Source organism: Pan troglodytes, chromosome 6, assembly GCF_028858775.2.
Source record: "Pan troglodytes isolate AG18354 chromosome 6, NHGRI_mPanTro3-v2.0_pri, whole genome shotgun sequence".
Taxonomy (NCBI): Eukaryota; Metazoa; Chordata; class Mammalia; order Primates; family Hominidae; genus Pan; species Pan troglodytes.
The window spans coordinates 152,985,121-153,011,211 of record NC_072404.2 but is presented as its reverse complement, the minus strand read 5'-3'; the positions used below and the strand labels follow the sequence as shown (position 1 = coordinate 153,011,211).

At 40.4% G+C, this 26,091-nt stretch overlaps 1 protein-coding gene across 29 annotated transcripts in view; it reads left to right on the top strand.

Moving 5' to 3' along the window:
* The window catches only part of DGKI (diacylglycerol kinase iota), a 496,276-nt gene that overhangs the window by 203,221 nt on the left and 266,964 nt on the right, over positions 1-26,091 (top strand). For all 29 annotated transcript variants that reach the window (XR_010159013.1, XR_010159015.1, XR_010159014.1 and 26 more), the window contains 2 exons: positions 804-869; positions 22,692-22,763. Coding sequence is in view for 25 of the 29 variants with exons in the window: in XM_063815623.1 (XP_063671693.1) it covers positions 804-869; positions 22,692-22,763 (138 nt within the window). In the remaining 4 variants the exon portion in view is untranslated. The remainder of the gene's footprint in view (positions 1-803; positions 870-22,691; positions 22,764-26,091) is intronic.

Sequence of the window (26,091 nt, the reverse complement as noted above, 5' to 3'; positions counted from 1 at the left end):
ATGCTTGTATCTCTTGTCCTTGACATCTCTTGCCTTCAGCTTTTCTCTTTCTTCACTCTATCTAGTCAATAATTCTCACGTCTATGTCTTGTATTAGGAGATCTCTTTCTGAGAGTTTGATCTACATTATCTCTAGCTAGAATGTTTGGTATAGTGTCTGCCTGCCACAGATAAAGCACTACATACCTATTTGTTAAATTGAACCTGGATATTGTTGTTTCAGCTTCTCCCCTTCACCTTTCCACTTTTGTTTGGGTATTTCTTTTACCTGCCTCAGTTACCTCCCAGCTCAAGGTCCTCTACTGTGTTCACAAATCTGCAGAGTGTTTGACTATTAAGACAGTAGAGTAACTGCAATCTCGTGTGGCCACTTGCCACTAGGAAGACATGGAGGGAGGGCATGAGAAGTGGAATCTACAGATATGAAAGATCTTTGGGGATGGAGAAGTAACTTAATTTGTCCACGTAGATTCATGTTTATTGTTAAACAAGTCATACCCATAAATATTTGTTTCTGGGCTCATCTGGGCTTAGATGATGGTTTATATAAATCAATAGTATTACCACATTAAAAAATGAATCTTGAGATTTGCAAATTAAAACATACTCAATCAAGTGCAGTAGCTCATGCCTGTAGTTCCCACTATTCAGGAGGCTGAGATGGGTGAATTGCTTGAGCAGAGGAGTTCGAGGCTGCAGTGAACTATGATTATACCACTGCACTCCAGTGTGGGTGACAGAGCAAGACCCTGTCTATAGAAATACATTTTTAAAAATATTCATTTAATTTTGTTTTCCCACAGAATTTTGTACGTCATCACTGGGTGCACAGGCGTCGGCAGGAGGGGAAATGTAAGCAGTGTGGTAAGGTAAGAGCCCAGCCACCTCATGGCCTCGCAGGAGGCTCCCCAGGCCTCTGCAAGCAACTGAGGTAGATGAGTCCTGTCCCCAAATCCAGTGTTCACTACATCAGTTCCTTTCTGAAAGACCTTACTTGTCCAGGTCTCCTTAAGAGGCATTGTAGTTGTTCTAAAACTCACTGCATGAGGCAATGGTGTTAATAAAAAGAATTAGCACATTTTTAAGATACCTGGATGCATTCTTACAGTGAATTTCATTGATGATTTTTGAAAACATGACTTTTGTGAAAATGCCTTCATGAAGACAACTGGCTCATTGTACTTTGGCCAATCGCAGCAAATCAATGGGTTTGAGCAACACTACGTTTGCTAATATAAAATTGTGTTTGGGCGGAACTGTTTAGGACAACATGGTCAGAAGCTAGAAATGTGTTGCTCCCTTGGGACATTATCCAGTTCATGGAAGAGATGCCCTTTTTGTTTGTGGTTATTTATATCTACCTCCTCTGTCATCATGACTGGTTATAGGTCCCTCAGGATGCAGTGCCACTTGGAAAAGTGAGCTGGAGCAAGGGGTGGGGGTGTTGTGATTGTATACTATTAAATGCCATAGATTCCATGTGTCATTGACCCCAACAGATTTGGGTTACAGCTTTTTCCAATGTACAAAGATCTACTTTAAGGATGACAGGGTCCTCTGGGAGGGTTAAACTGGTGGTGAATATCACTATAAGTATGTATAGTGTGATTCACCACCAATTTAAATGACATTAATAGTAAGCTGATGGTCATCAGTAAAGGGAAGTTTTGATTTGGCAGACAGCAAGATAATTTGGGGGGAATATCTTCCTAAATAATTAATTATTCCTCTGTTTGTTTATTGGTGTGAGCTGCCCAGTGCAGCATTTTTGACAGTGGAGCAATGCAAGGAAATATTGGCTGCCTGAGTTATGGTTGTGGAGGGTGAGGGAGGGAGACTTGGAAAAAATTGCATTAATTTTGCTGTTTTGCCCAGTGCCTGGGAAGAAAATATACTGTAACCATTGGTTACGAAGGTCTTCTTTGGAAGGCTACACACCTTAGCCTCCAGAGCATAGGCCTCCATTGTAACCAGTATTTTGTTCTCCAGTTCAACCCTGTGGCTCTCAGTTGGTTCTCTTTTATCCTGTAAAGAGGATGAACAAAACAGGGTGAAAGAAGGGTGAAATAAAACAAAGTAAACAAGGCAGAAGGGGGAAGTGGAAAGATTTGTACTGATTCTTATTGGCCATCCTACATGTCCTGGGGAAAAGGAGGTCACACCTCTACTCTCACATGACCTTTCTCTCTTGGGTCCATCAACCTCTTCCAAGGTGTTGCCTTGGGGCTTATGGATTTTCTTTTACTTCAAGAATCATCGACTGTAACTTTCCCATAAGTGTGCATGTGTGTGTGTGTGCATGCACATGAGGGTAACAGTATGCTGCAGCCAGGCAGGCATAGCCATTTTTTGGGTCAGAGATGTAAAGAGTAGTAAGAATCTGGATGAATATGTCCTTCACTTTGGAAAAATATCTTCACTGGAGACCAGTAGCTGGCACCACCTCAATAATGTAAGCCATAATGGAGTGGGAAGGATTTTATTAAAGGAAAATCAATAAACATTTTATACTTTGAGACAAGTGTTCCCTAGTGCCATATTGCACTCTCTTCTGGCCTCTTGTTGGCATGGTCAACTGAACAGGAAGAACTGGGCTTCCTCCACCCTGAGTTGCTGTGTGTCCTTTCCTGCCAGTGTTCTCAGCCAGCCATCATGCCATGAGCACAGCTCGCTGCACGTCCGTGGTCAGTGGGGAAGTCAGTGATCCAGCTTGTCACATCATGTTTCAAAAATATTGCACTATTATAGTCATCTCTTGTGTTTATAATGCAGCTTCTCCATGAATTCTTCAAGACTCAAACAATTACGGGATGGGTGGGATTGTCTCCTTGCCACATAATAAATTACCCTTCCTTGGATTCCAGCTTCCACCCTGGACAGGAAAGCTATGGCTCTATTTCCATTTACAGATTAAGTAATGAAAATTCACTCCAAACATTGGTGCTATACATAATTTTCATCAGTAGTGTTGTACCTTCTTATTCATATTCATAGACTTTTAAACTTCACTCCATCCCCCATACACACACACACACACACACACACACACACACGCACACACAATTCCATAATTTACTCATTGGGATGGAGTGAAGAATAATTGCTTCACTTAGCAAAACTTTTTTTTTTTTTTCCAACTGATGACTTGCAAACTTTACAGATTTTTTAGGAAGTGTTTATGGTTAAAGAGTGTTTGTGGTTTCCATTTCTACTTTTAAAATAAACAATAAAATGATGTTTGGACTGATTTTCTCTTGCTTTAAATATGTGTTTGGCTGAGTGTGTGTGGCATTTAACAGAGATCAGATGAGATAACTCATGATTTAATTGCTCAGTTCCTTTAACGTTAGCCGAATGCCTCAGGCTACTAGGTTTATAACCCTTCTGTGGTTTTTCATTGTCATTCATAGTCCTTGATTACATAAGAGTCAGGGTCAAGGCAGAAAAGAGACAAAATGCTCAAGTTCAAATTATGTAATTTGATGAGAGTTTAATGAGGAGAATATTTAAAATGTGTGAAAAGCATGGGGGATGGTGGGTGGAACCACAAGAAAAAATGGAGAACACTGTGACTAATGTTAGAGACCTGTGGTCAAGCTAAGCCTGAAGAGGTGAGGAGATGGAGAGGACCCCTTCCCAGGAGCTGCAACTTTCAGTCACAAGACTCAGCCAGCCTGTGGTGACCTACAGCCTGGAGAAATAGATACCCAGCTCCACATATCTTCATGTTCTAGTGGCCAAACCCAACAGAAACCATAGCACAAGGGATTGTTTGATGCAATCCATAAAAGCCAACTCTTTACAATGAGTCATTGAGTAGAGAAGGATGGAGAGTAAAACTTGAGAGGCAGATGGAATTGATCTAGCACATATTGTTTAATGCAAACCTGTAGTCAATCAATGGTTGGAGGCAGAATGCATACTTTTGCTGTAAACATGTCTCTGATCTTCACTAGATCTACACATTGCCTTCATTCAATCAAAATTTATGAAACACCGAGTTGTCTATAGTGCTTCAAAAAATCTATATTCAAAAAATATAGTAATGATTATGGCTATTTTGACTCTTCATTTTTTGAGGGAAGCAAACATCCAAACCTAGCATTATGGTAATTGTGAAAATATGTTTGTAAATCACAACTTAAAAGCTTATCTTTTATTTCTTCATATGTAAAAGTTATAAAAATAAGCTAACTTTTTGAAAATCAAAATTTAAAAATTTCCAACATCAATTCTTGAAGCCAGTTTTAAATGCAGTATACACACTGAATATCCCTTATCTGAAATGCCTGGAACCAGAAGTTTTTTGGATTTAGATTTTTTTCGGATTTTGGAACATTTGCGTATACATAAGATATCTTGGGGATGGGACCCAAGTCTAAATATGAAATTCATTTATGTTTCATGCTACACTTAAACACAAAGCCTGAAGGTAATTTTATACAATATTTTAAATAATCTTGTGCATGAAACAACGTTTTTACTACGAGCTATCACATGAGGTCAGGTGTGAAATTTTCCACTTGTGGCAACATGTTGGCACTCAAAAGGTTTTGGATTTTGAAGCATTTTGGATTTTTGATTTTCAGATTAGGGATGTTCAACCTGTAATACATAGTTAAACTTTGTCTACATTTTTTATACTGTTCAGTTCCTGTATTAGGCTGTTTTCGTGCTGCTGATAAACACATACCCGAGACTGGGCAATTTACAAAAGAAAGGGGTTTATTGGACTTACAGTTCCACGTGGCTGGGGAGGCTTCACAATCATGGTGGAAGGCAAGGAGGAGCAAGTCATATCTTATGTGGATGGTGACAGGCAAAGAGAGAGCTTGTGCAGGGAAACTCCCATTTTTAAAACCATCATAGCTCGTGAGACTCATTCACTATCACAAGAACAGTGCAGGAAAGACCCGCCCCCATAATTCAATCAGCTGCCACCGGGTTCCTCCCATGACATGTAGGAATTGTGGGAGTTACAATTCAAGATGAGATTTGGGTGGGGACACAGCCAAACCATATCAGTTCCCTAATCAAACATGCTACATTAATATGAATTATTTGTCCATAAATATTATGTATTTTCATATATTGTTTAAATAGCATGCTGTGTTTATTAAATGGGAAAACATCAAAACTACTCTTTATTTTTAGTAAATATTGTTAAAAACTAACTTGAAGTGAACTTACGGTACAATATGTAAATTATACACAAAAATGCCAAAGTGTTTAAAACTAGTTCATGGGAGTGCAGTTGGGATATTACATGGGTAGTGAAAGGGATTACAGAGTATAAAAATAATGGAAAATACTGACTTGGGCCTTTCAGGAATGTCCCCTTATCAACTTAAAGCAATGTACTCTACTAATCTGAAAATGTGTACCCTGGGAGTTAAGGTTAAGGACAAGGAAGGGAAGTTTAAGGGTGAGGATCCATGCACTCATTGGGCAGGTTTGGTTATTTGCCTGTCTGTGTGTTTGTGCAGCTATAGCAAAGGAATCCTCTCCCAGTAGCCTCAGGAGGATTACGAGTAGGTAGAGAGAGGGCAGTACAAGGGCAAGGAATCCAGGATGCTCCATAAAGCCCCTGCCCACATGACTGCTGGAAGCCTGGCCCTTCTCTCCTTGGCTGAGTATCAAGAAGGAGGACAAGGACAACCACTGTTCTACTCTCTGCTCCTATGAGTTTTGACTATTTTAGATTTCTCATACTAGTGGTATCATGTAGTGTTTGTCCTTCTGTGTGTGTCTTATTTCACTTCAGTGTAATATCCTATAGATTCGTCCTGGGAGGGGGAAATGGGGAATTATTAGGCAAAGGGCACAAAGTTTCAGTTATGCAAGCCGAGTAAGTCCTAGAGATCTACTGTACACCATAGTGCCTGTAATTAACAATACTGTGTTGAATACTTCAAAATTTCCTGAGAGGGTTGTGCTGTTAAGTCTTCTTACCACCAAAAAAAAAAAAAAAAACCTAATAATAAATAAACAGGTCAGGAAAACATTTTTGGAGTAATGGATATGCTTTTGTCATGGATTGTGGTGATTCATGGGTGAATACTTATCTCCAAACTCATCAAGTTGTATACATGAAGTATGTACAGTTTTTTAATGTAAATTATACCCCCAAAGAATTTTTTTTTAAAGAAAAGAGGATGGGGGCTAAAGGGTCCTTGCTGCAGTCCCCAGTTTTCATCTGTAGAACCATTTTCTACTGTCACTGCTCCCTGGGTCTTTGGTGTGGTCACTATCCTGGTCATCGCAGCAAATTCAGTGCCCTGGTCACTCTGGGGCCCTTTGTTCTTTCTTCAGTAGTTCCCGCCCACTTGTCTACCTTCTTCTGGCTGCTGCTGTTGGGCCTGCTGGTACTTGTGAACCCAGATGACCTACACGGGGAGCAGAGGCCCAAACCTCAGGCCAGGGTGGCAATGAGGACACTTCCTGTCATGGTGTTCAGCTCCCAGGTACACAAGCAAATGACCCCTTTGCTCCCTGATCATGATGGGGGACATGGTCCCAAAAAGTTCCAGGTACACAAGGTCCCAATCCCAAAAGGTTCCAGGTACACAAGCAAATGGCCTCTTTGTTCCCTGATCAGATGGTCCTCAGAGACAAATGGCTTCTGTCCTTCTTCCTCACTTCCTCAGCAGGGCTGATTCTGCTTCTACATATTTACCCTCCTTTTTGGAGAATCTGGCCCAAGTCATGTGTCTCATGATAAATCTCCGGTTTTGATTCCAGTCTTTTTAAGGGACTGATCTCATCGCATATTTCATATGTTTTTGCTCTCTCTGTTGCTGAATTTGATTGAAGTATAAACTAGATATTAGCAAGTAAAAACATTTTATCAAAATGACTATTTCAAATATAGTAATTTAGGTGTAGATGAACAATCAGAAAAGCAAATCCAAACATTTTTGAAATCTTTGTGTTCTTCTCCTATTTAGAATTACTGTCAGATAGATGAGATCATATATGTAAAGCAGTGTATGGTAAATGCGCACCTCATATTTGGATGCCAGTTGAGGAGAGCTAGTTTCCTCATGAAAAGCAAATCAATTATAGACTATGTACAAATAATAAAAAATTTAGTATTTTTTAAGAGAGAAATTAGAAATATACAGCTTCTCTGCCTTTTAAATTAATAAGGCATATAAAACTGAGAAATTATAAAAATATATAAATACAGCATAATAAATATCTCTGTATAAAATATATAATTAACATGTTATTATAGTTATTTACATATGTATATGTTTATATATGTATATCTATGTGTGTACATATGTATATCTGTGTGTACATACGTGTGTATATATATACACACATATATATACGTGTGTGTGTGTGTATATATATATATATAGTTATTCTTGCCAGATAAGAGACTGAAAATTCATAAAAGGGCAAAAGTTATTTACATGTGTATATATGTATATATATCTGTGTGTGCACCTATATATCTACGTGTGTACATATATATGTATATGTGTGTGTGTATATACATATATATATCGTTATTCTTGCCAGATAAGAGACTGAAAATTCATAAAAGGGCAAAAATAGAAAAAAAAAGAAGCATTGGGGAAATGAAGAAAATAATGACATTTAAGATAAAAATTGGAGGAGGAACATGAACAAAATGTATATGGAGAGGAAAGAAGAGATGAAGAGGTGAAAGGTGAGAAGCAAAGGGACAGAAAGGTCCAGAGAGCCACCAGCAAATGAGTAAGAGTATCTGGAGAATGAAAAGGAGGAGTTGTGAAGCCACCAAGCTGATATTTACAAGCTGAGCTGTGCTCATTCCTGGGACACACTGGGATTCCCTAGGGCAGGCAGGCTTGGAAAGGGGTAAGGGAAGCAGTTCCCAAATCCTCATTCACCGTTTGTCTCTTTATTAAAACCTGAATCCGACCTGCCTGAGAACACTTTTGTGATTCTTTGCGCTGACCTCCCTTTCCAAACTGCTTTTCTTCAATCCGCTTATGATGGAAATCATTCTTCTCAGTCTTTGCCCCAGGTGTAAAAGCCTAGGGATGTCAAACAGACACGAAATATTGATGTCAGAAAAAAATCTCCTTTAATTAAAAAAACAATGAAATGAAATATGATTTCAAGGAAGAAAAAGAAATGATATAAAATTCTTTCTTGTTAAAGAAAAAGCATGTTTATGTATTCTTTAAATTGACCACCACGGTGATGAGCAAAGCCAGTGCTTAGTTTATTTATAATCCAGGCAGAGAAATATAAGCTGAATAGTTAGCTGAGAAGCAAAAATCAAGGTTCTGCTGATTAATAATTGGAGCTTTCACTCCCTATAGGGCAGGATTAATCCAAAAGTACATCCACAGTTGATTAAACAAGTCAGGTAAGTCTAAAAGTACATTCAAGTTGGTTTAACAGTTGGTTAGGAAAGATTTTTATTTTGATGAAAGTCTAGTAAACAGGTGTAATTCTTGTTTATTAGTTTCAGCTGGTTAAAAGCAATTTTGGTTTAAACACAGCATTCCATTTTGATATCTACTAGGCAAGTGGTATTGTTGAGAGGACAGTTTTCCTTTTACATGGAAAATGTTTCCTTTTTCATGGTCTTCTCCAATAAAAAGATAGGCATATTATTACCTTTTCAGATCCAAACCATTATTTTAGCTCAGGGTTCCCAAGAAACGGACTCGGAGTTGAGATTTATGTGCATGAAGTTTATTGAGTGATCTCAGGAGTGACACCGGTAAGGAAGTAAAAGCGCCAGAACTGGGTAGAGGGAGGTGTTGAACTGTGGGGCAGTCACAACAGAGGCCTTAGCCAACTCCACGGGGAACTGGAAGAGCCCTTCAGAGTTACCCGGCCTTGACCTTGGCCTTGGCCCACAACTGGGCGAGGGCTGTCCTTGGCTGATGTCTTCGTTCATTGCATTGCTATAAAGCAATACCTGAGGCTGGGTAGTTTATAAAGAAGAGAGGATTGTTTGGCTCACAATTCTGCAGGCTGTACAAGAAGCATGGCACCAGCATCTGGTGAGGGCTTCAGGAAACTTCTGCTCGTGGTACAGGGGGAAGGAGGAGCCCTGAGTGTAGAGATCACATGGCAAGAGAGAAAGAAAAGGGGTGCCAGTGTCACCCAACAATCAGATGTCACTGGAACTAATAGAGAATTCACTCATTGCTATGAATGCAGCACCATGCCACTCATAGGGGATCTGCCTCCATCACCCAAACACCTCCTAACGGTTCCCACTTCCAACACTGGGGATCAAATTTCAGCAGGAGATTCTAGAGGGGACAGATATCCAAGCTGCATCAGCTCAAGTGACTCTTTTAGGCTCAGGGCAATTCCTGAAGATGGGAGGGTGACTCATTTGAAGACCTTCAGCTTCCAAGACTCTTCTCAACTGAGGGAATGAGATGAGTGGCTCAGGCCTGAAGCAGAGTTATCTGGGTGGAAAGCCACAGTATTTAATACTGTCCATTCCTGGTGCTACTCAGAGTCCCTTGTTTTGTATCATACATTTTTAGAGCAGCTCTTCTAGGGTTCTGATTGGTCACATTTCCTGGGAAACATAGAAGAGGGAGGATATGGGATAAACTATAGCCCCCATGGTTGCAGCTGGTCTTACATCTGCTACTGATATTCATCATCTCTCTCCTCAACCACTTATCCTGGATTCACCTCACTCTCAACTAGTGCCTCTGGTCTAGGTGACCTACCTGGTAGGGGGACCAAGACCGTTATCTCTCTGCAGTCTGATTCCCTGGTCTTGGCTGCTGCAGTTGTCTATTTATTATTAAAATTGTTCATAGCATTACAAAGCCTGTCCCAGCGGATTTCCTGGTTACCAGATGTATTCTTCCAGCTTCTGTTGTCAGGTAACAGCTAGATCTGTGCCTAACGATCAGGATCAATTACTCCTCTCAGGATGCTGGCTCCTTTCTGTGCCTGCTAGTCTCTTAACACAAAAATTCCAAAGTAACTGGGTGCAGCAGTAGCTTAAAGTTTAAGAGCTTCCTGTTAAGTCCCATGACGAAGAAATTCTCCATCATGGGATTTAGACCCTCAAAGCCCGGAGCTCTGGGGACCAGAAGCACAAACTCCCCAAGTGGGCCACAGTAGGCATAGCCACTGCTACTTCCACTCACTGGTTTCTGTATTTCTATATTTTGTCATGGAGACACAGCACCATGAAATGATCATAGATTTAGTGAGTAAACATATTGAGTCTGGTGGATGGTGCTCATAGGATATTTTCTCAAAGCTGAAGCCAGTGTTATATTTTCAAAAGATTATTCCATCTCTCTGTCAGGCCTGCATCTTCTGGATGGTGTAGGCCGTGATAGTCCAGTGGATCTCATGGTCACATGGCCGCTTCTGCACCTCTATGCCATAAAATAATTTCCCTGGTCTGACACAATGTTGTGCAGGATCCTATGTTCGTGGGTCACACATTTCGTAAGCCCTTGCATAGTGGTGCTGACTGAGGCCCTGAAGAAGGGAGAGGTAAGCCCATATCCTGACTATGCATTGATTCCGGTCGAGATGAGTTGCTGCCCCTTCTAAAGTGGAGGGGCTTCAGTGTAATCAGTTTGCCTCAAAGTAGCTGGTTGTTCTCTCTGAGGGATGATGCAATATTGGATTCTCAGCTTTGGTGTCTTTTGCTGGCAGGTTAGAAATTCAGCAGTGGCAGGAGCCAGCTCAGTTTTGGTGACTGGCCACCCATGCTATTGGACCCACATATAGCATCCATCACTCCACCAAGGGTACTGCACTTACAAGCCCATTGCACCATCCATCAATGGGATGGCTCATGACACAGTATGGTACCTGCATTGTGTCTGAGATTTTAGTTCTTACAAAGGGAAAGCTCTCTGGTAGGAATTAATGTGCAATATCAGGATTCTTCACTCTTTGTACTTACTTTCATATGTCCTTTCTTATACCTCTTCCCTAGACCTCCTGTTTCCCTCCAGGGCCCTGGCCAACCAGCCTTGCCATTTATCACTGCCTGTGCATCATTATATATTCTATGTCAAGCCACCTATCTTTTCACATAAATGGGATGACAATTTGCTTCACCTGAAGTTACGCCCATGAGGAGGATTTCTTATTATTCCTGTCTCTAGGACCCACTCCTGAGTAGGCTTCAGTGCAGCAGTAGTTTACTTTTGGCCTGGACGTATATACCAAGTTGATCCATGCATGAACCAATCTCAGCATTTTCCTCCTCTTTGAGCTCGTCATTCAGTACTCCCATTTTTCCAGAGGTGAGTTGAATGAGAGACCTGGTACTGTAATAATAGTGGATAATGTGGGTGATCTGAGCCACCTACTCATGCATCCCTGGTACTGCTTGTTCCAGATCTCAGATGGTCCCACTTACTATAACAATGGGTTAAGGCTGGGCTCACTCAACCTTATGACATAGTGATCTGACAGAACTCAGCTCATGACACCTGATGATTCATGGACAGGTATTTCTCCACCAGAGCACAATAACCTGCCAGAAAATATTTTTGAAAGGTGTATAGTTCCCTCTTGCAGATAGCACAACCTTGTTTCAGAATCCTAGAGTCTGTGTTGATTTTCCTATTGGTGCTTGTTATAAACATCACAGGGTATCTTTTCTCCTTCTCTAAATTTCTAATCACATGGAGTGACAGGGATTCTTTCATTGCAGGCTGGACCTGCTGCAGCACTGTTTCATGCTCTGGGCCCCATTCTAAGCTGGCAACATTTAATGTCATCCAATAAATGGATCACATTCCTAAATGTGGAATGTGCTGCCTCCAGAACCCAGAAAGGCCAAGTAAAGTGCTGTGTTTCATTCTTAGTGGTTTAAATTATGAAATGCAATAATTTTTTCTTTAGATTGGAGAGGATATTCTAGCATACCTTGGACTACTGACCCCTAGAAGCTTCATTGACATGGGGGACCCCTGACTCTTCATAGGGCTTATCTCCCACCTTCCTTCTCACCAGGACCTCCGATGTACCTTCCACTTCTTGCTCATCTGCTTTAATGTGATGCCGCTGATATGGTGGACCAAATGATGTTCTACAGAATGTTCACACAGTTCAGGTTCCTTTGCATTATATCTGGATAACATTCAGAAGAGTTGAAAGCCCTGGTACATGCCTGTAAAAATGTACTGTTAACCCTGAAAGCACTTGCAAATAGTTTTGAATTCTCCTTTCAGAGAGGGATGGAAAAAATTCATTTGCCAAATGTCATGTACTTAAGGCTGAAATATTCCAAATTTGGCACAGTGGCTGCAAATAGAGTGTACTGGGTTGAATTTGTGATATTCAGGCACCATTCTCCAGTCTTTGGTTTTATGGGATCTCAGCTGGTGAATTAAATGGGGATATGTTGGAGTACACCACCTCTGCCTCCTGCTTCCTTTAGTCTTTAAGGGTGGCACTTAGATAATTTTGGAAATGTAAACACAATACCATCGTCAGAGCTTTCAAAATTAATATAAATTTAATGCCTATTGCTTCTTAAGAATGTGACATTGATTTTGATTTAGTTATGGCTGGAAGGATGGTTTGAAGCTTTCGCTTGGGCTTCCTCTTACACAACAGACCAAGCAACCAGTCTTGGGGTTGTGCCAGTTTCCAACTCTGTTCACTCCACTTACACAATTGAGGACAAAGGAAATTAATACTGATGGATTTGTGGAACCAGTAGACTCTCTGAAAACCAGCCCTGGTCTAGGACTCCTGCTTTTTTTTTTTTTTTTTGAGAAAGAGTTTTGCTCTTGTTGCCCAGGCTGGAGTGCAATGGCGCAATCTCAGCTCACCACAACCTCCGCCTCCTGGGTTCAAGCAATTCTCCTGCCTCAGTGGCCCAAGTAGCTGGGATTACGGGCATGCGTCACCACGCCCGACTAATTTTGTATTTTTAGTAGCGACAGGGTTTCTCCATGTTGGTCAGTCTGGTCTTGAACTCCCAGCCTCAGTTGATCTGCCCACCTCGGCCTCCCAAAGTGCTGGGATTACAGGCATGAGCCACTGCGCCTGGCTGGACTCCTGCTTTTTGTTTGTTTGTTTAACTGGGCCTCATGTTTGTTTGTTTGTTTGTTTAATTATTTATTTGAGACAGAGTCTTGTTTTGTCACCCAGGCTGGAGTTCAGTGGCATGATCTCAGCTCACTACAGCCTCTGCTCCCTGGGTTCAAGCAATTCTCCTGCCTCAGCCTCCTGAGTAGCTGGGACTACAGGCGTGCGCCACCACGCCCAGCTAATTTTTTTGTATTTTTAGTGGAGACGGGGTTTCACCATGTTGGCCAGGATGGTCTTGATCTCCTGACCTCGTGATCTGCCCGCCTCGGCCTCCCAAAATGCTGGGATTACAGGTGTGAGCCACCATGCCTGGCCTGTATCTTTATTTTAATAGGGGACCATTAGATACCTGGTGCTGCTTCATACCCAGGGTATACATGTCAACTTGTACAGTTGTCCATTAGTCTTTAGAATATTTGGACATTTCTCTCTCTCCTCAGCATACAACTACCCAAGTTAATGGATGTAGGTCCTTTTAGTTAAAGACCAGAAAAGTGTTATCATAGACTCTTGCTGTGTTGTTGTAAGATTCTTCTCCTGGGGACTTACCCTCTCCCTCAATCAATGGATTCTGTCTTTGAAAACTAGCTTAGGTCGAGAAACAGAGCAAAAGATTATGACTTTTTATTGCAACATCTGCCCTCATCTCTCTTGATCATCCATTCTTGATGTCTTCTGATTCTATTAATTGAGGAATGTCTCTTTTATCTGATAATCCATCTTTCTTGTAGGGATGTCATGCTATGTTAACCATTTCCATAGCTCTCTAGGTCAAGTCCCATTGGCTGCAACTTCAATCTTACAATAAGTGCACCCACTTTGTTTTGATGGTTTAGTGCTATTATTTTAGAATTCTATATTCCAGTTACTGTCAGAGTGCCCAATCTGTAAGGTGTTTCCTAGCATCAGGTCTAACCTACGAGGGAGAGCCACCTCTGAACTTCCCAACAATGTTGGTGCTCTTCTCACCAGCACATTTCTTATTGCTTTGGTAAATGGAGTGTCCTTTGGGCCTCTGGCAGATCATAGTCAACTGATGGGCTTTTCAGCTGTACCTAATATAGCAGCTTTAGCCTGCCTAGTTCTGAGATTTGGTTTGCTTCTTCCTCTGTCACAGCAATTCAGGCATTTTTACTTTACTTAACATGGTTCATTTTTTTTTGTTCAAATTTTCAAGAGGCACCCTGGTGTTATCATCTTCTAGGGTCCTTGATAATGTGTTAAATCCTCTATTATAGATGAGTGCTCCCACAATGGGAAATTCTCCTTTATCCAACTCTAAATTCTGCCCTTTTTCATCCTTCACCCTCAGGATCCAGTCCCCCACGCTCTCCCATTCCTGCTAGTACATAGTGATTAGGTCCTGCAGCTAGTTCTTTTGAGATGTAGTTTTTTTCACTCTTAGCAGCCTCTTCACCTTCCCTGATCAGGCACATTGCTCTGCAAAGATTATTAGATCATTTGAGATACTACTGGGAAGAGTAGATGTAGTAAAACCCCAAAGTGAAGTCAAAACTATTTCTAGAGAGCAGACTCTTTTCTCCCTCTAAGTCATATATTACATGCTAATGTCACCTTGACATAAATTCATGAAGCAAGGAGGGGCACAATCTGAGTAATTCTGGGAAATTTTAAAGTCTCCTTCTCAGTTGTCTGGGAACTAGTATAGCAAAATAGTCTATGTTTACACAAAAAGGAAGTGTAGATAATTCTACCGGCAGAAGAGCATTTTCTGCAATCAACGAGCTAAGGCTAAAGAGTAAAGACAATTATTTCCTGTAATGTCACACCATCGGCAAGATTATATGTTAGGTGCCTTAACTGATTTGTCATTGGTAACTCTGTTAACATCAATCCTATCTTTCAAAAATATTTAAACTATTTTAACTAGTCTTTTTTTCAAAAAAACCCCCTGCTTTGTGAATATTATTAGGATTAAAATGATAATTTTTATTGGTAAGTTTATTATGAGTTAATCAGAGGCAGAAATTAATTTTCATGGATCAGCATTGTCATAATGATAGCTAGTTGCCTTATTAAGATAATACTTTCATAAAAGAAACCTTCCTGGTGTTCTAGGACAAAGATATAAACCCAACAGGTAAAGGTTCATATATGATTTTGACCTTATTGAATATAGCACTATCTGAAAAAAATATTTTTGTCCTAATATCAGGATAGTCATAGCAATATGAAATATAAATATTATAGCTAAAAATAGTTAATGTAAATTAAAATGTACATCAGTTGCCATTGTTATAGGTGTCTATCTCAATTCCAAGGTCTTGGGTTAAGTTGTCTATTTCCACGAAGGCATCTGCTTCTGAAATGAAGATATCGTGGAAGCTATGCCTTAGTTGTTTCATACAGCATGACACATTTGTGGTAAGAGTTGTTAAGTTGTACTGAGAATCTTGTGCCTTAAATTTTTGGTGTTTTTCCCCAGAAGACTGAATGATCTATAGCTTGCAGCAGGAGCCTTCAGATAAATGAATGGAAAAAGCAAAACCTTTCTCAGGATGATGGGGGTGATTGGCTTTGATTAATAATATATTGTGATTACTAACAATATTAGAATGGAGGAATTTAGAAAACAGAGGGGTAAAAAAATGTCAATCTATGGACATAAATCCTTGATTCCTCTGGAATGGGAAAATATTATAGACAGTAAGGGCACTGAAAAACTTTCAGAGTCTTTTATTAATGCCATAAAAGATATTGTAATTAAATCCAAGAGACATGCATTTAGATTTTTCAAAGATGATTCTAATAAAGTAACTATCTAGATTCACCTAATTTGCAGCACTGTCAGAAATTATAAAGACGTTGTTTACTATAATCCCATATAGATGAATATATATGTTTACATTTTGAAGATCTTAATATTTATAACAATTTTAAGACTAGTAAAATTTGTATAGAAAATTTAGGAAATTTAGATAACTTAGGTTTTCTATGGGTAAATAAACCCTAGTTTTGCAAAGTCTAGAATATTATGCTACCATTTTTACACTGTGAGAAAACTATGGAAAAGGCATATTATCAAACCAGCCTAATTTTCAAGGTTTCACATTAGTCACATTACCAGGCAAGGGTACACATATCAGCAGAAAACTAGGCTGAATAATTTGTTGAAGGAAAAAGCCAATAATTTGTGTATGTATTAGGGAGTTGGTTTATGGTGGGTTTTGCTGGTTAAAAACTGAAGGCTACACTCTGGATAAGACAGATATAGTCCGTAAGTCAGTAGATAGTTGGTTAAAACAAATGCCAGGCCGGGCGCGGTGGCTCATGCCTGTAATCCCAGCACTTTGGGAGGCCGAGGCGGGCGGATCACGAGGTCAGGAGATCGAGACCATCCTAGCTAACACGGTGAAACCCCGTCTCTACTAAAAATAGGAAAAATTAGCCGGGCGTGGTGGCGGGCGCCTGTAGTCCCAGCTACTCGGGAGGCTGAGGCAGGAGAATGGCGTGAACCCAGGAGGCGGAGCTTGCAGTGAGCTGAGATCGGGCCACTGCACTCCAGCCTGGGCAAAAGAGCAAGACTCCGTCTCAAAAAAAAAAAAAAAAAAAAAAAAACAAATGCCACTTTTTATCACCGAAAAAAGTTTTCAGTTAGGTTGGTGTGAGTCTGTACCTGGGTCGCGTGAAGGTCTCAGTTGCTTATCTGCTTCCACTGGTGGAATGCCCAAACATCACAGTTGTTTGTCAACTTCGGAGGGTTGGAAGCAATTACGTTGAAACACCACAACCAGTTTGAGGTCTTCTAGCAAAGTGAAAATGGAAAAATTGTCTTGACACTAGTGTGTACCAAATCACTATGTTATTGCTATCCTATAGAATACCTTTATATGTGGTCCAACAGTTTCATTTTAAAATTTTCATCTTATTTTGCTAGAAACTTAACTTTGCCATTAATTAAATGTATGATAAACATTTTAGAGATGAAATATAAAATACATAAAAGTACTTTTTTTTCAAAAATCATAGGAAGTATTTGTGTAGAAATGTTTGGAGTTCTGTGTTTTAAGATAAATATTAACGAAAGCAAATTGAGTCAGTCTTATTTTATAATTCCATGGGTTTGTCCTTTGTAATACTTTATGAGCCTTGGACACGCTAGTGGATATGGAGAAGTTTATTTTGTTGTTTAAAGTTTTGGAGGCAGGAGGAATATCAACTCTTGTGTTGGATCAAATCAGATCAAATAGGGAATCAGCCTATGGTCAGAATATTCTCTCACCCCAAACAAAGTTAAATACAGAAATAATGAAATAAATTCAGCTTATTTTAAGTCAAGCCCTTTTTTTTCTGGTTTCAGCCAAGGCTGTAAAACTGAGTGCCATTTGGTACCTGCCCTAGATGACAGAAGAAGTCAGAAGGCAACAAAACTTTAGTACTCAGAATAAATCTGGTTTAAACTTTATTCCAAAGGCTCAATTTGATTGAAAAATCCCAAAGAACAAAAAAAGACCTTATTCCTCAATGTTCTTGGTATTTTTAATCCTGAAGTCGGTTGGATCCAAAGCATCTGGCCTCCCATCCCTATTTTCCTCTTTGACAGTACTGAACTAAACAGCTCTTAAAAATCATAGAGTCAGTTGAACTTCAGTCAGGGCATCTGTCAGTACCATATTAGCATATTTGGGCCAACATTTAAAAATGAGTAATTTGGAATCTGGTTCATTTTGGCATGCTGAGAGCCTGGCCAGAGTCTTCCTATAGCAGGTGGTTTAATGGGAACTTGGTCCATGAAGGCTCTGATGTGCTCTATTTATGTCTCTGTGTTAGATGAGCAGCCCGAAGCTATGGTTGCTGTGGGTCTGCCAGACAAGAATATAAAACAAAGCACAGAGTTGATTACCACCAGGCTCATTGCCAAGGGCCCTGCCACAATACTGCATAAGTGTAGTGCCCAGTGCCCCAATTGTGATTGGCCTTATTGTTTGTTTCTAGTATCGGTCTGGCTGTTAGTACCACAGTGTATTGTATCTATTCTCTCCCAGAAACCAGAGGGCTAATATTTAGTAGCGAGGTGGGGCTAGATACACTCACCCTATATCATTGAGTAGAGCATCACTTAGTCACATATCAGACACCAGAAAGCTTTCTCGGCGAGATGGTGGAAGAGATTCTTGTTCATAGATCTTGGCCATAAAAGCACTCCTTAGCTTTATATAAACACACATTAAATACATAAGTAGGTAAAGTGTTATAAAGAGTTTTAAATGCATGGCCTCATTTGATGCTTATAACCACTTAGTGTTATAGGAGAGGTTTGTATTATTATTCCCATTTTCTCATGAAAGAGGAAGTTAGAAGAGTTAAGTGATTTGCCTAAGATCACTCAGCCAACAAGAAGATCCAAGAATGATTCTGAGCTTTGCCGTCTCTCCTCAGCTTTTGTTTCATGCACAGCCATCTGATATCTAAGTGGAGAGAATGGTGGCCTGGTGATTGCATTTAAGACTTAATAATGATACATTTAAAACTGTAACATTTAGCAGACCTCTAGTTGTGGCTACTACTGCTGTCTTGCCACAAATTCTACTGTATTGATTTTTATCCGTGCTGCATTTTAATATTGTGGACTTAAAAATGAACATCGGAATCCTACCATCTTTGCAGTGGCTGTAGGGGTTAGTTTTTTTGCCTGGAAGGATGCTGTGAGGAAACATTTTCAGGTGGCTTGGGTAAGGCTTATAATGTCTGGATAGCATGAAGTTTGTAATTAGATCATGACAGAATAGCAGCAACTTTTTGTTCAATTAATCAGAAAATATCATGGCATGCCTGTGATGTTCAAAGAACTATGCCAGGTTGCTAAGAACTAGACAAGGACTGACTGCCTTCAAAGAACTTACAGTTCCATTGGAGAGATAATACATGTGCACACAAAATAACCAGCCACATAGGGCAGCTATTTATAATGGCAAGGGTAGGTACGAGGCAAGGCAAGCCTGTACAAGGAGAGGTCACAGTGAGTTGAGGTTATTTTGGAAGACTCTTGTAGATTTTTTAGTGGAAGCAAAATTTAGATACTGTATATGAAATGGGGGTAGGTTTCTAGATGGTATGTTGGGAGTGAAGAAACAGCCAAAAATAAATAAATAAATAGAACTATAAAAGAATAAAACATATTGTGGATATGAGTAGACCTGTCTCACTACGGACAGGAATTTATAATGCAAAGGAGTGGAAGATAGATGTCAGAAAATTGGTGGGAAGATTATGGATGGCCCTGAATACCTGCATGAAGAGCTTGTTCCGTTAATCTGTAAGGAAAGAAGTGTCGTGTCATTCAAGTATTTTGAATGGGAGGCAGAAACTTAGAAAGCATCATTTCACCGGGTGGCAGTGCCCAGGATAGAGTGAGGAATAAAGGGAGAAACAGACTATCAGTGGAGGGACAAGTTAGAAAATGGAGCAAAAATCCGGATGGGAGGTGACCCTCAGCAGGGCGTGATACCAGACTGGACAGAGGCACTCGGGTCTCACCCCAGCTTCTGCTGCTCTTTTCTTTCCCACACAGTAGCCACAAAGTGTCGCTGTAGCCTTTTTTTGCTCCCTGAAAAATGGCTTGGGGGATGATGAGGAGCTTTTCAAATGGCTGCAATGTGAAGTCATTTCTGCAGTTTTGGTGCCATCTTATTTCATATTGAACAGTTTAGCATCATCTTTGAAAAGACCTGCATACCTAACCCTTTGGCCCACTAGACTCTGTGTCCTCTTGTAAGCTGTTCTGTTTAGGCAGTTGCAACTCTCAGGTGTTGGGGACTGTGGGGGCTGTTGCTGGCCCTGTAGTAGTAAACACATGGACATCAAAATTCAGCACTTAAGTCCGTGTGTGTGTGTGTGTGTGTGTGTCAGAAGCACTTTTTTTTTCCTTGGGAAAAGATACTGTCATTGACAGAAGAAGAAATAGCAGGAGTCCTTATCTGGGAGGAGAGGAACATATCAGGGGTCCTCAAGACCACCCCAGGTTCAGTGATTCACTAGGAGGACACACAGGACTCAGTGTGTAGTGCTAATATCTATAGTTTATTACAACACAAGGATGCAAAGTAAAATCAACAAAGGGAAGGGCTCATGGCACAAAGTCTGGAGGAGGCCAGGCACAAGCTTCCAAGAGTCCTCTCCCAGGAGAGTCACACAGGATGTGCCTAATTCCTCCAGCAAAGTACTGTGAAACACATATGGAAGGAATACTGGACTCAGTGTCCAGGGTTTTTATTGAGGCCTTTTCACATAAGCACTTTTCACATAATCACATAAGAGTTGCAACTGCCTAAACAGAACAGCTTACAAGAGGACACAGAGTCTAGTGGGCCGAAGGGTTAGGTATGCAGGTCTCTGCATTGCACGTAATAAAATTCCAGACTTCCAGAAGGACAAAACCTACATTGGTGCAAAAAGTTTCTTTTCTTTCTTTTTTTTTTTTATTTTAATATAGAGACAAGGTCTTACTGTGTTGCCTAGGCTGGTCACAAACTCCAGGGCTCAAGCAATCTGCCTACCTCAGCATCCCAAAGTCCTGGAATTACAGGCATGAGCCACCATGCCCAGTCTGTGCAAAGACAGTTTAAGCCCAATGAGACTCTCTTAACTGTGCTGTCAATTGGAGAAACCCTCCTGCAATCCGAGTTCCCAGATGCCAACCAAGGGCCAACCTTGCAAGCAGCCTTTCTTTATTTTTTTTTTAAATTTTTTATTTTATTATTATTTTTTGAGATGGAGTCTTGCTCTATCCCCCAGGCTAGGGGGCAGTAGCACGATTTTGGCTCACTGCCACTTCCGACTCTTGGATTCAAGAAATTCTCCTGACTCAGCCTCCCGAGTAGCTGGGATTACAGGCGCCTGCCACCAAGCCCAGCTGACTTTTCTATTTTTAGTACAGACGGGGTTTCCCCATGTTGGTCAGGCTGCTCTTGAACTCCTGACCTCAGGCAATCTGCCCGCCTCCGCCTCCCAAAGTGCTGGGATTACAGGCGTGAGCCACCACACCCAGCTGCAAGCAGCCTTTTTAAGGAGTCTGATTTGCTATGTTAACTCTTTTCTGCACAGGGAGTGAAAATACCTCTTAGGCTTTTGAGAAGGAGGTATTGATGGATACATTTTTCAAAACCCAGGAGAGTCTGACGTTAAGGTCATGTCTCTGGAAGTGGTAGTTCAGGTTGGAGCAAAAGTAGTGAAACCAGCCCTGGTTGTCTGTCCACATACAGAAGACTGGAGAGGTAGAAGAGAACTGGGACGGTGTGTTAGGAAATCAAGAGAGGGGAGAAGGCCGGGCGAGATGGCTCATGCCTATAATCCTAGCACTTTGGGAAGCCGAGGCGAGCAGATCATGAGGTCAGGAGATTGAGACCATCCTGGCTAACACGGTGAAACCCTGTCTCTACTAAAAAAATACAAAAAATTAGCCAGGCGTGGTGGCAGGCGCCTGTAGTCCCAGCTACTCGGGAGGCTCAGGCAGGAGAATGGTGTGAACCCGGGAGGCGGAGCTTGCAGTGAGACGAGATTGGGTCACCGCACTCCAGCCTGGGCGACAGACGAAGACCCCGTCTCAAAAAAAAAAAACAAAAACAAAAACGAGAGAGGTTCAAAAGGAGGAAATGCTCGGTAGTATATAAAGTACTGCAGATGGGCAGGGATTATGGGCGCTGAAAAATGCCATTGGGACATAATTTAATAATGTGGTAATTGATTTTCAACTTAAAATTATCTGTACACAGTAAGCCAGACTTACTTAGCCAGTGCCTTGAATAGCTTTCCTGCCTATCACATCTTTCTGTTTTCTTTTGATCACCTTACAAAAGCTCTGTTTTAACATTTTTTATTGTGGCTTTGAATTTTTTGTTGGGGTTTAGATTTCACAGGCAGAGGGAAATGGATGAGCTTTGGGAAGGCTAAAAAAATTCTTTGTGCAATACTACATACTTCTCTCTGGCCATTATTTAGGGACAGCAGCAGCCGAAAATCACCTCTTCTGTTCTGGATGGAAAAGTAATTCAGTTTGTTCCTTTAAGAGGATTAGGTTTACCATTACATTGATTTCATCGTTGCTTCCTGGTAAAGAATAAAAATTAAAAGCTGCTTGTTTTGAGTGGAGACATCTCAAGGGGCTTATGAAAGTGTCTGAATTTACTACTACACCGTTGGACTTCTCCCAGACCCGGAGTTCCAGTTATTGTCTCTCTGATATTTCATTTCTTTTTTTTTTTCTGGGTTCTCGGATGCTAAAGTTGTATAGAGCCTCTGAGATGAATGATTATTGTTAGACAAGACCATGTGAACCATTAATGGCTTTTCCTTTGGTTATAATAAAAACATATCAGAACAACATTTATTTTTTCAAAAAGCTCTTTTTGTGTGGCTGACTTTGAGTAGTAGGTGGTCTAGGAAATACCAGCACCTCCTCTCTCTCTCACTTGAAATGCTTCAGGATTAGAAAATCATTGCAGGCAGAAAGTGGTGAGTGTGGTGCTCAATGTGGCCTTTGCAATTCTACTTACCTCCAGTGGTGGGTGACAGTCCTGGCCTTCTGGCCTTATTCACGTCATTGCACTTCAGGAGGGCAAATGTGCGCTGTAACTGAGGTGGTTTTAAATTATCTGTCTCTTGTCCTAATATCCCAGGGCTTCCAGCAAAAGTTCTCCTTCCACAGTAAAGAGATTGTGGCTATCAGCTGTTCCTGGTGCAAGCAGGCGGTAAGTTTGGGATGAAATAAAGCAATGTGGGCTCACGTTTTGTCGAAATACACTTGTGTCATTATTTGAGTTTCTCCCTGGAAGTAGAAGGCATTCCTAATTTAATGTATTGCTTTTCTCATATAGGATCCTTGGAGGAAGAAAGACAGACTGAAACTATAGAACAATAGCATAGATGAGCTGGGATACACTAGAGAGATAAATTAACTTCTATATTTTATGTACATTAAAGCTTGGGGTCAAAGACTAGAAAATCCTCCCCTAATTCTAACACTGGGTCTAGAGTTGAGGACTTCTCACACCTAGACCACATTTTCCCTCCAGTACCTCTGTATTGTTGAGAACTCCTCTGGTATGAAGGTACAACATTAGAAGCAAAGCAACGTATGACCTAAGAGGTCCCTCCAACACAGGTGGACAGGAATCCTGGCTCTTCTGGTTTTAATGTTTAATGTGCATGACTTTTTATTTTGGGGCTAAGTGTGAGGATAAGAAGAGTGGTTCTTGTATGCTTTTTTAGGTTTGGATGTTGTCTGTACACTCATTGAAATGTAGCTCTTTCTTACATTTGAACATATATATACTCATTAGGATCTGATGGTAATGTCCCTATTTATTTTTCTTTAATCTACCTTTTTTCCCACTTTATTTAGAGCATAATTCCTCGGTCTGTACCAGATGCTACATTTTCTTATTTGTTTGTACATGTGTACCTGTGTACCTGTTCTTTCTTTTACCACATAACATATAGTCTAACCCAGGTGTTGGCAGACTACAGCTCGTAGGCCAAGTCTGGCTGCCATCTATTTTTGTAAATAAAATTTCATTGGAATGCAGCCATGCCCAGTTATTTATATATTGTCTGTGGCTGTTTTTTTCATTTATGTATTGTCTATAGACACTTTCATGCTACAATGGCAAGGATGAGTAATTGCAACAGAGGTGGATGATCCCATAAGCCTAAAATATTTATTCCCTGTGCCTTTATAGAAAAAGTTTGCTGATGCCTGCTGTAATTTCTCAATCTCCCTATTCTTTTGAATAAGTTGGAATATATAACCCCTTCGTTGCACAGGGGACCTGCAAAGAAAAGGCTGTGGTGTCTTGGTGAGGTTAAAGGTTTGCAGAAAACTCCTGCCACTACACACATCACGCTAAACTAGCCACACAGGCCATGGGGCTGGAACAGATGCATTTAGTTGAAACATATGAAATGGACATTTTGTGGGTCAAAACCATTTATATTTTGGCAGTTCCATATAGTTCAACTTAATAATATCTCTAGCTCCTACATGTCAGAAGAACCTGCTGTCACTAGATAGAGACTCGGTGGTCTGGAAAGCTCAGTGTCGCTGCATCACAATCCTGTGACATTTTTTATTCCTGGCATTTTCACTTACTTTCAGTTAGTTGTTACACAAATAATCATTTCACATCTGTTCAAGAATGTGTGCACAAATATAAGGCCATCCTAGTTATTGAATGAAACTCTGTACCAGCAAGGCAATATCTCCATTTGTGGTCCTGGGGTCCCCAGTGCTGCTATCTTTGCTCCTGGTTCTTCTAATCTGGTGAGACCCCACTGGTGGGGCAGCCTTCTGGGCAGCAGTGTGCTCAGATCGGCTGCATCTGCTCCTGCCCTGTGCAGCTACCAGGCTGTGGTGAGATGGTCTATCCAGATTCAATTAATTTGGAAACTCAATCCCACTTTACAATGAACATGTGTGCTCTCTTTCTATTAATCTGTAGTCCAACTGAATCACTACAAAGGACAACTTTCACCTGACCATTGTGGTAGAGCTTTGGTCAGTTCCACTTATCTTTGAATTTCCCAGTTTCCCACCTTGTAGAAGGTGATTTTTGTAAGGACGATAGGTACAAAAGATTCGAACACAAATTACAGCGGTTGATATGTTTTCACAGTCCAGGTGAACCCCTTCTAGGATATTTGATGTCAGACAGGCAAATAAATATGTGACCCTTTATGGTACAGGAGAAAGAATATGGGGTTTGGGACCTGGATTTCCAGGGTTGGGGTTTTGATTCCATCATTTAAAAACTGTGCAATCTTGGATGTACCTCTGAGTCTCTAGAGTGGAGATTACTTAGGTATTCATTGAGAGACTTGACATAGGCAGTCTCTGCGATCCCTAATGTTTTAGAAATGCAGTGGTCATACATTTGAGGGTTTATTTGAATTGCCAAGAAAAAAAGCAATTTTTAAAGAAGGTATTCAAATGTTAATAATATTTATCTGGTATATTTGTTTGCAGATCACCAATAACTGGTGGCAGGCAGATTTGTTAATTATTTTACCAGTATTTTATATATAATTGCTTGATTAATAATTAGCCACTGGATCACAGCAGATCTTGAAGACATGTAGAAATGAAAACAAAAACCTCTCTAATGTTATGTAATGTAATTAGGGTGGACATATTTGCCAGTTTTTTTGGAGACGGTCCTAATTTGTGTTTGTGTTTTCAACATTATTATCAGTGATACTTTTTACTTTTAACATTGTTCCAGTTAAAATGATAAATTATATAGTTACGTGAAGTATAATCTAAGAAGAAACTGAGGTTGAATTTTTAAAATCACTGTGATTAAAATTTAAGGCCTATAATTATTGCATAATGTTGATTTTAGTTTTCTTTTTCCTAAAAATAAATGTTATTACACATCACTATCACTTTATAGTCACACAAAAGATGGTTGAAAACTTGACTGGCCTAAGGTCACCAGTCTGAGTGTCACTGTTGGGGTATACAGTTAAGACCCTAATACTGTGGTATTGTTATGATCGTTAGCCTACATTTACTTCCTTTCAAAAGCGAAAATCACTTTAGACTTGCCAAGAGTAATAGGGTCATTGAATTTTTTTTTAGCAGTCCCAGACAAACCCAACAGAAGCAATCTCTTTGTACTTTGTTACTTCTGGGATTTTTGACTCTGTAGAAGAGACATCATGCTTCTTTTCTGCCTTCTCTAAACCGGAAAGACAACCTGGGAGGATTTATATCTATGATAGGAAAAGGAAAGGCAGGTAGTAGGCATTGCCTTTCTGCCTGTTCATTTCCTTCTTAACGTTATCTTAGATCAAACAAGTCCATGGCCAGCACAGGTCAAGGGAAGTGTATGTGAACATTTTGTGCAAAATCAGGATTAATAGAACCCTCCAAGACTCTAAAACTTTTAAGTAAATATTCCATGCAGCGATTAGAAAGTTTTAGCAGGCTTCATCCTGCTAGACTGATTTCTTGTTATCAATGTTATAAGTTTGTAAACCGGAATAAATTTGAAGTCTGGTCTCTAAGCTCCTGGGGCT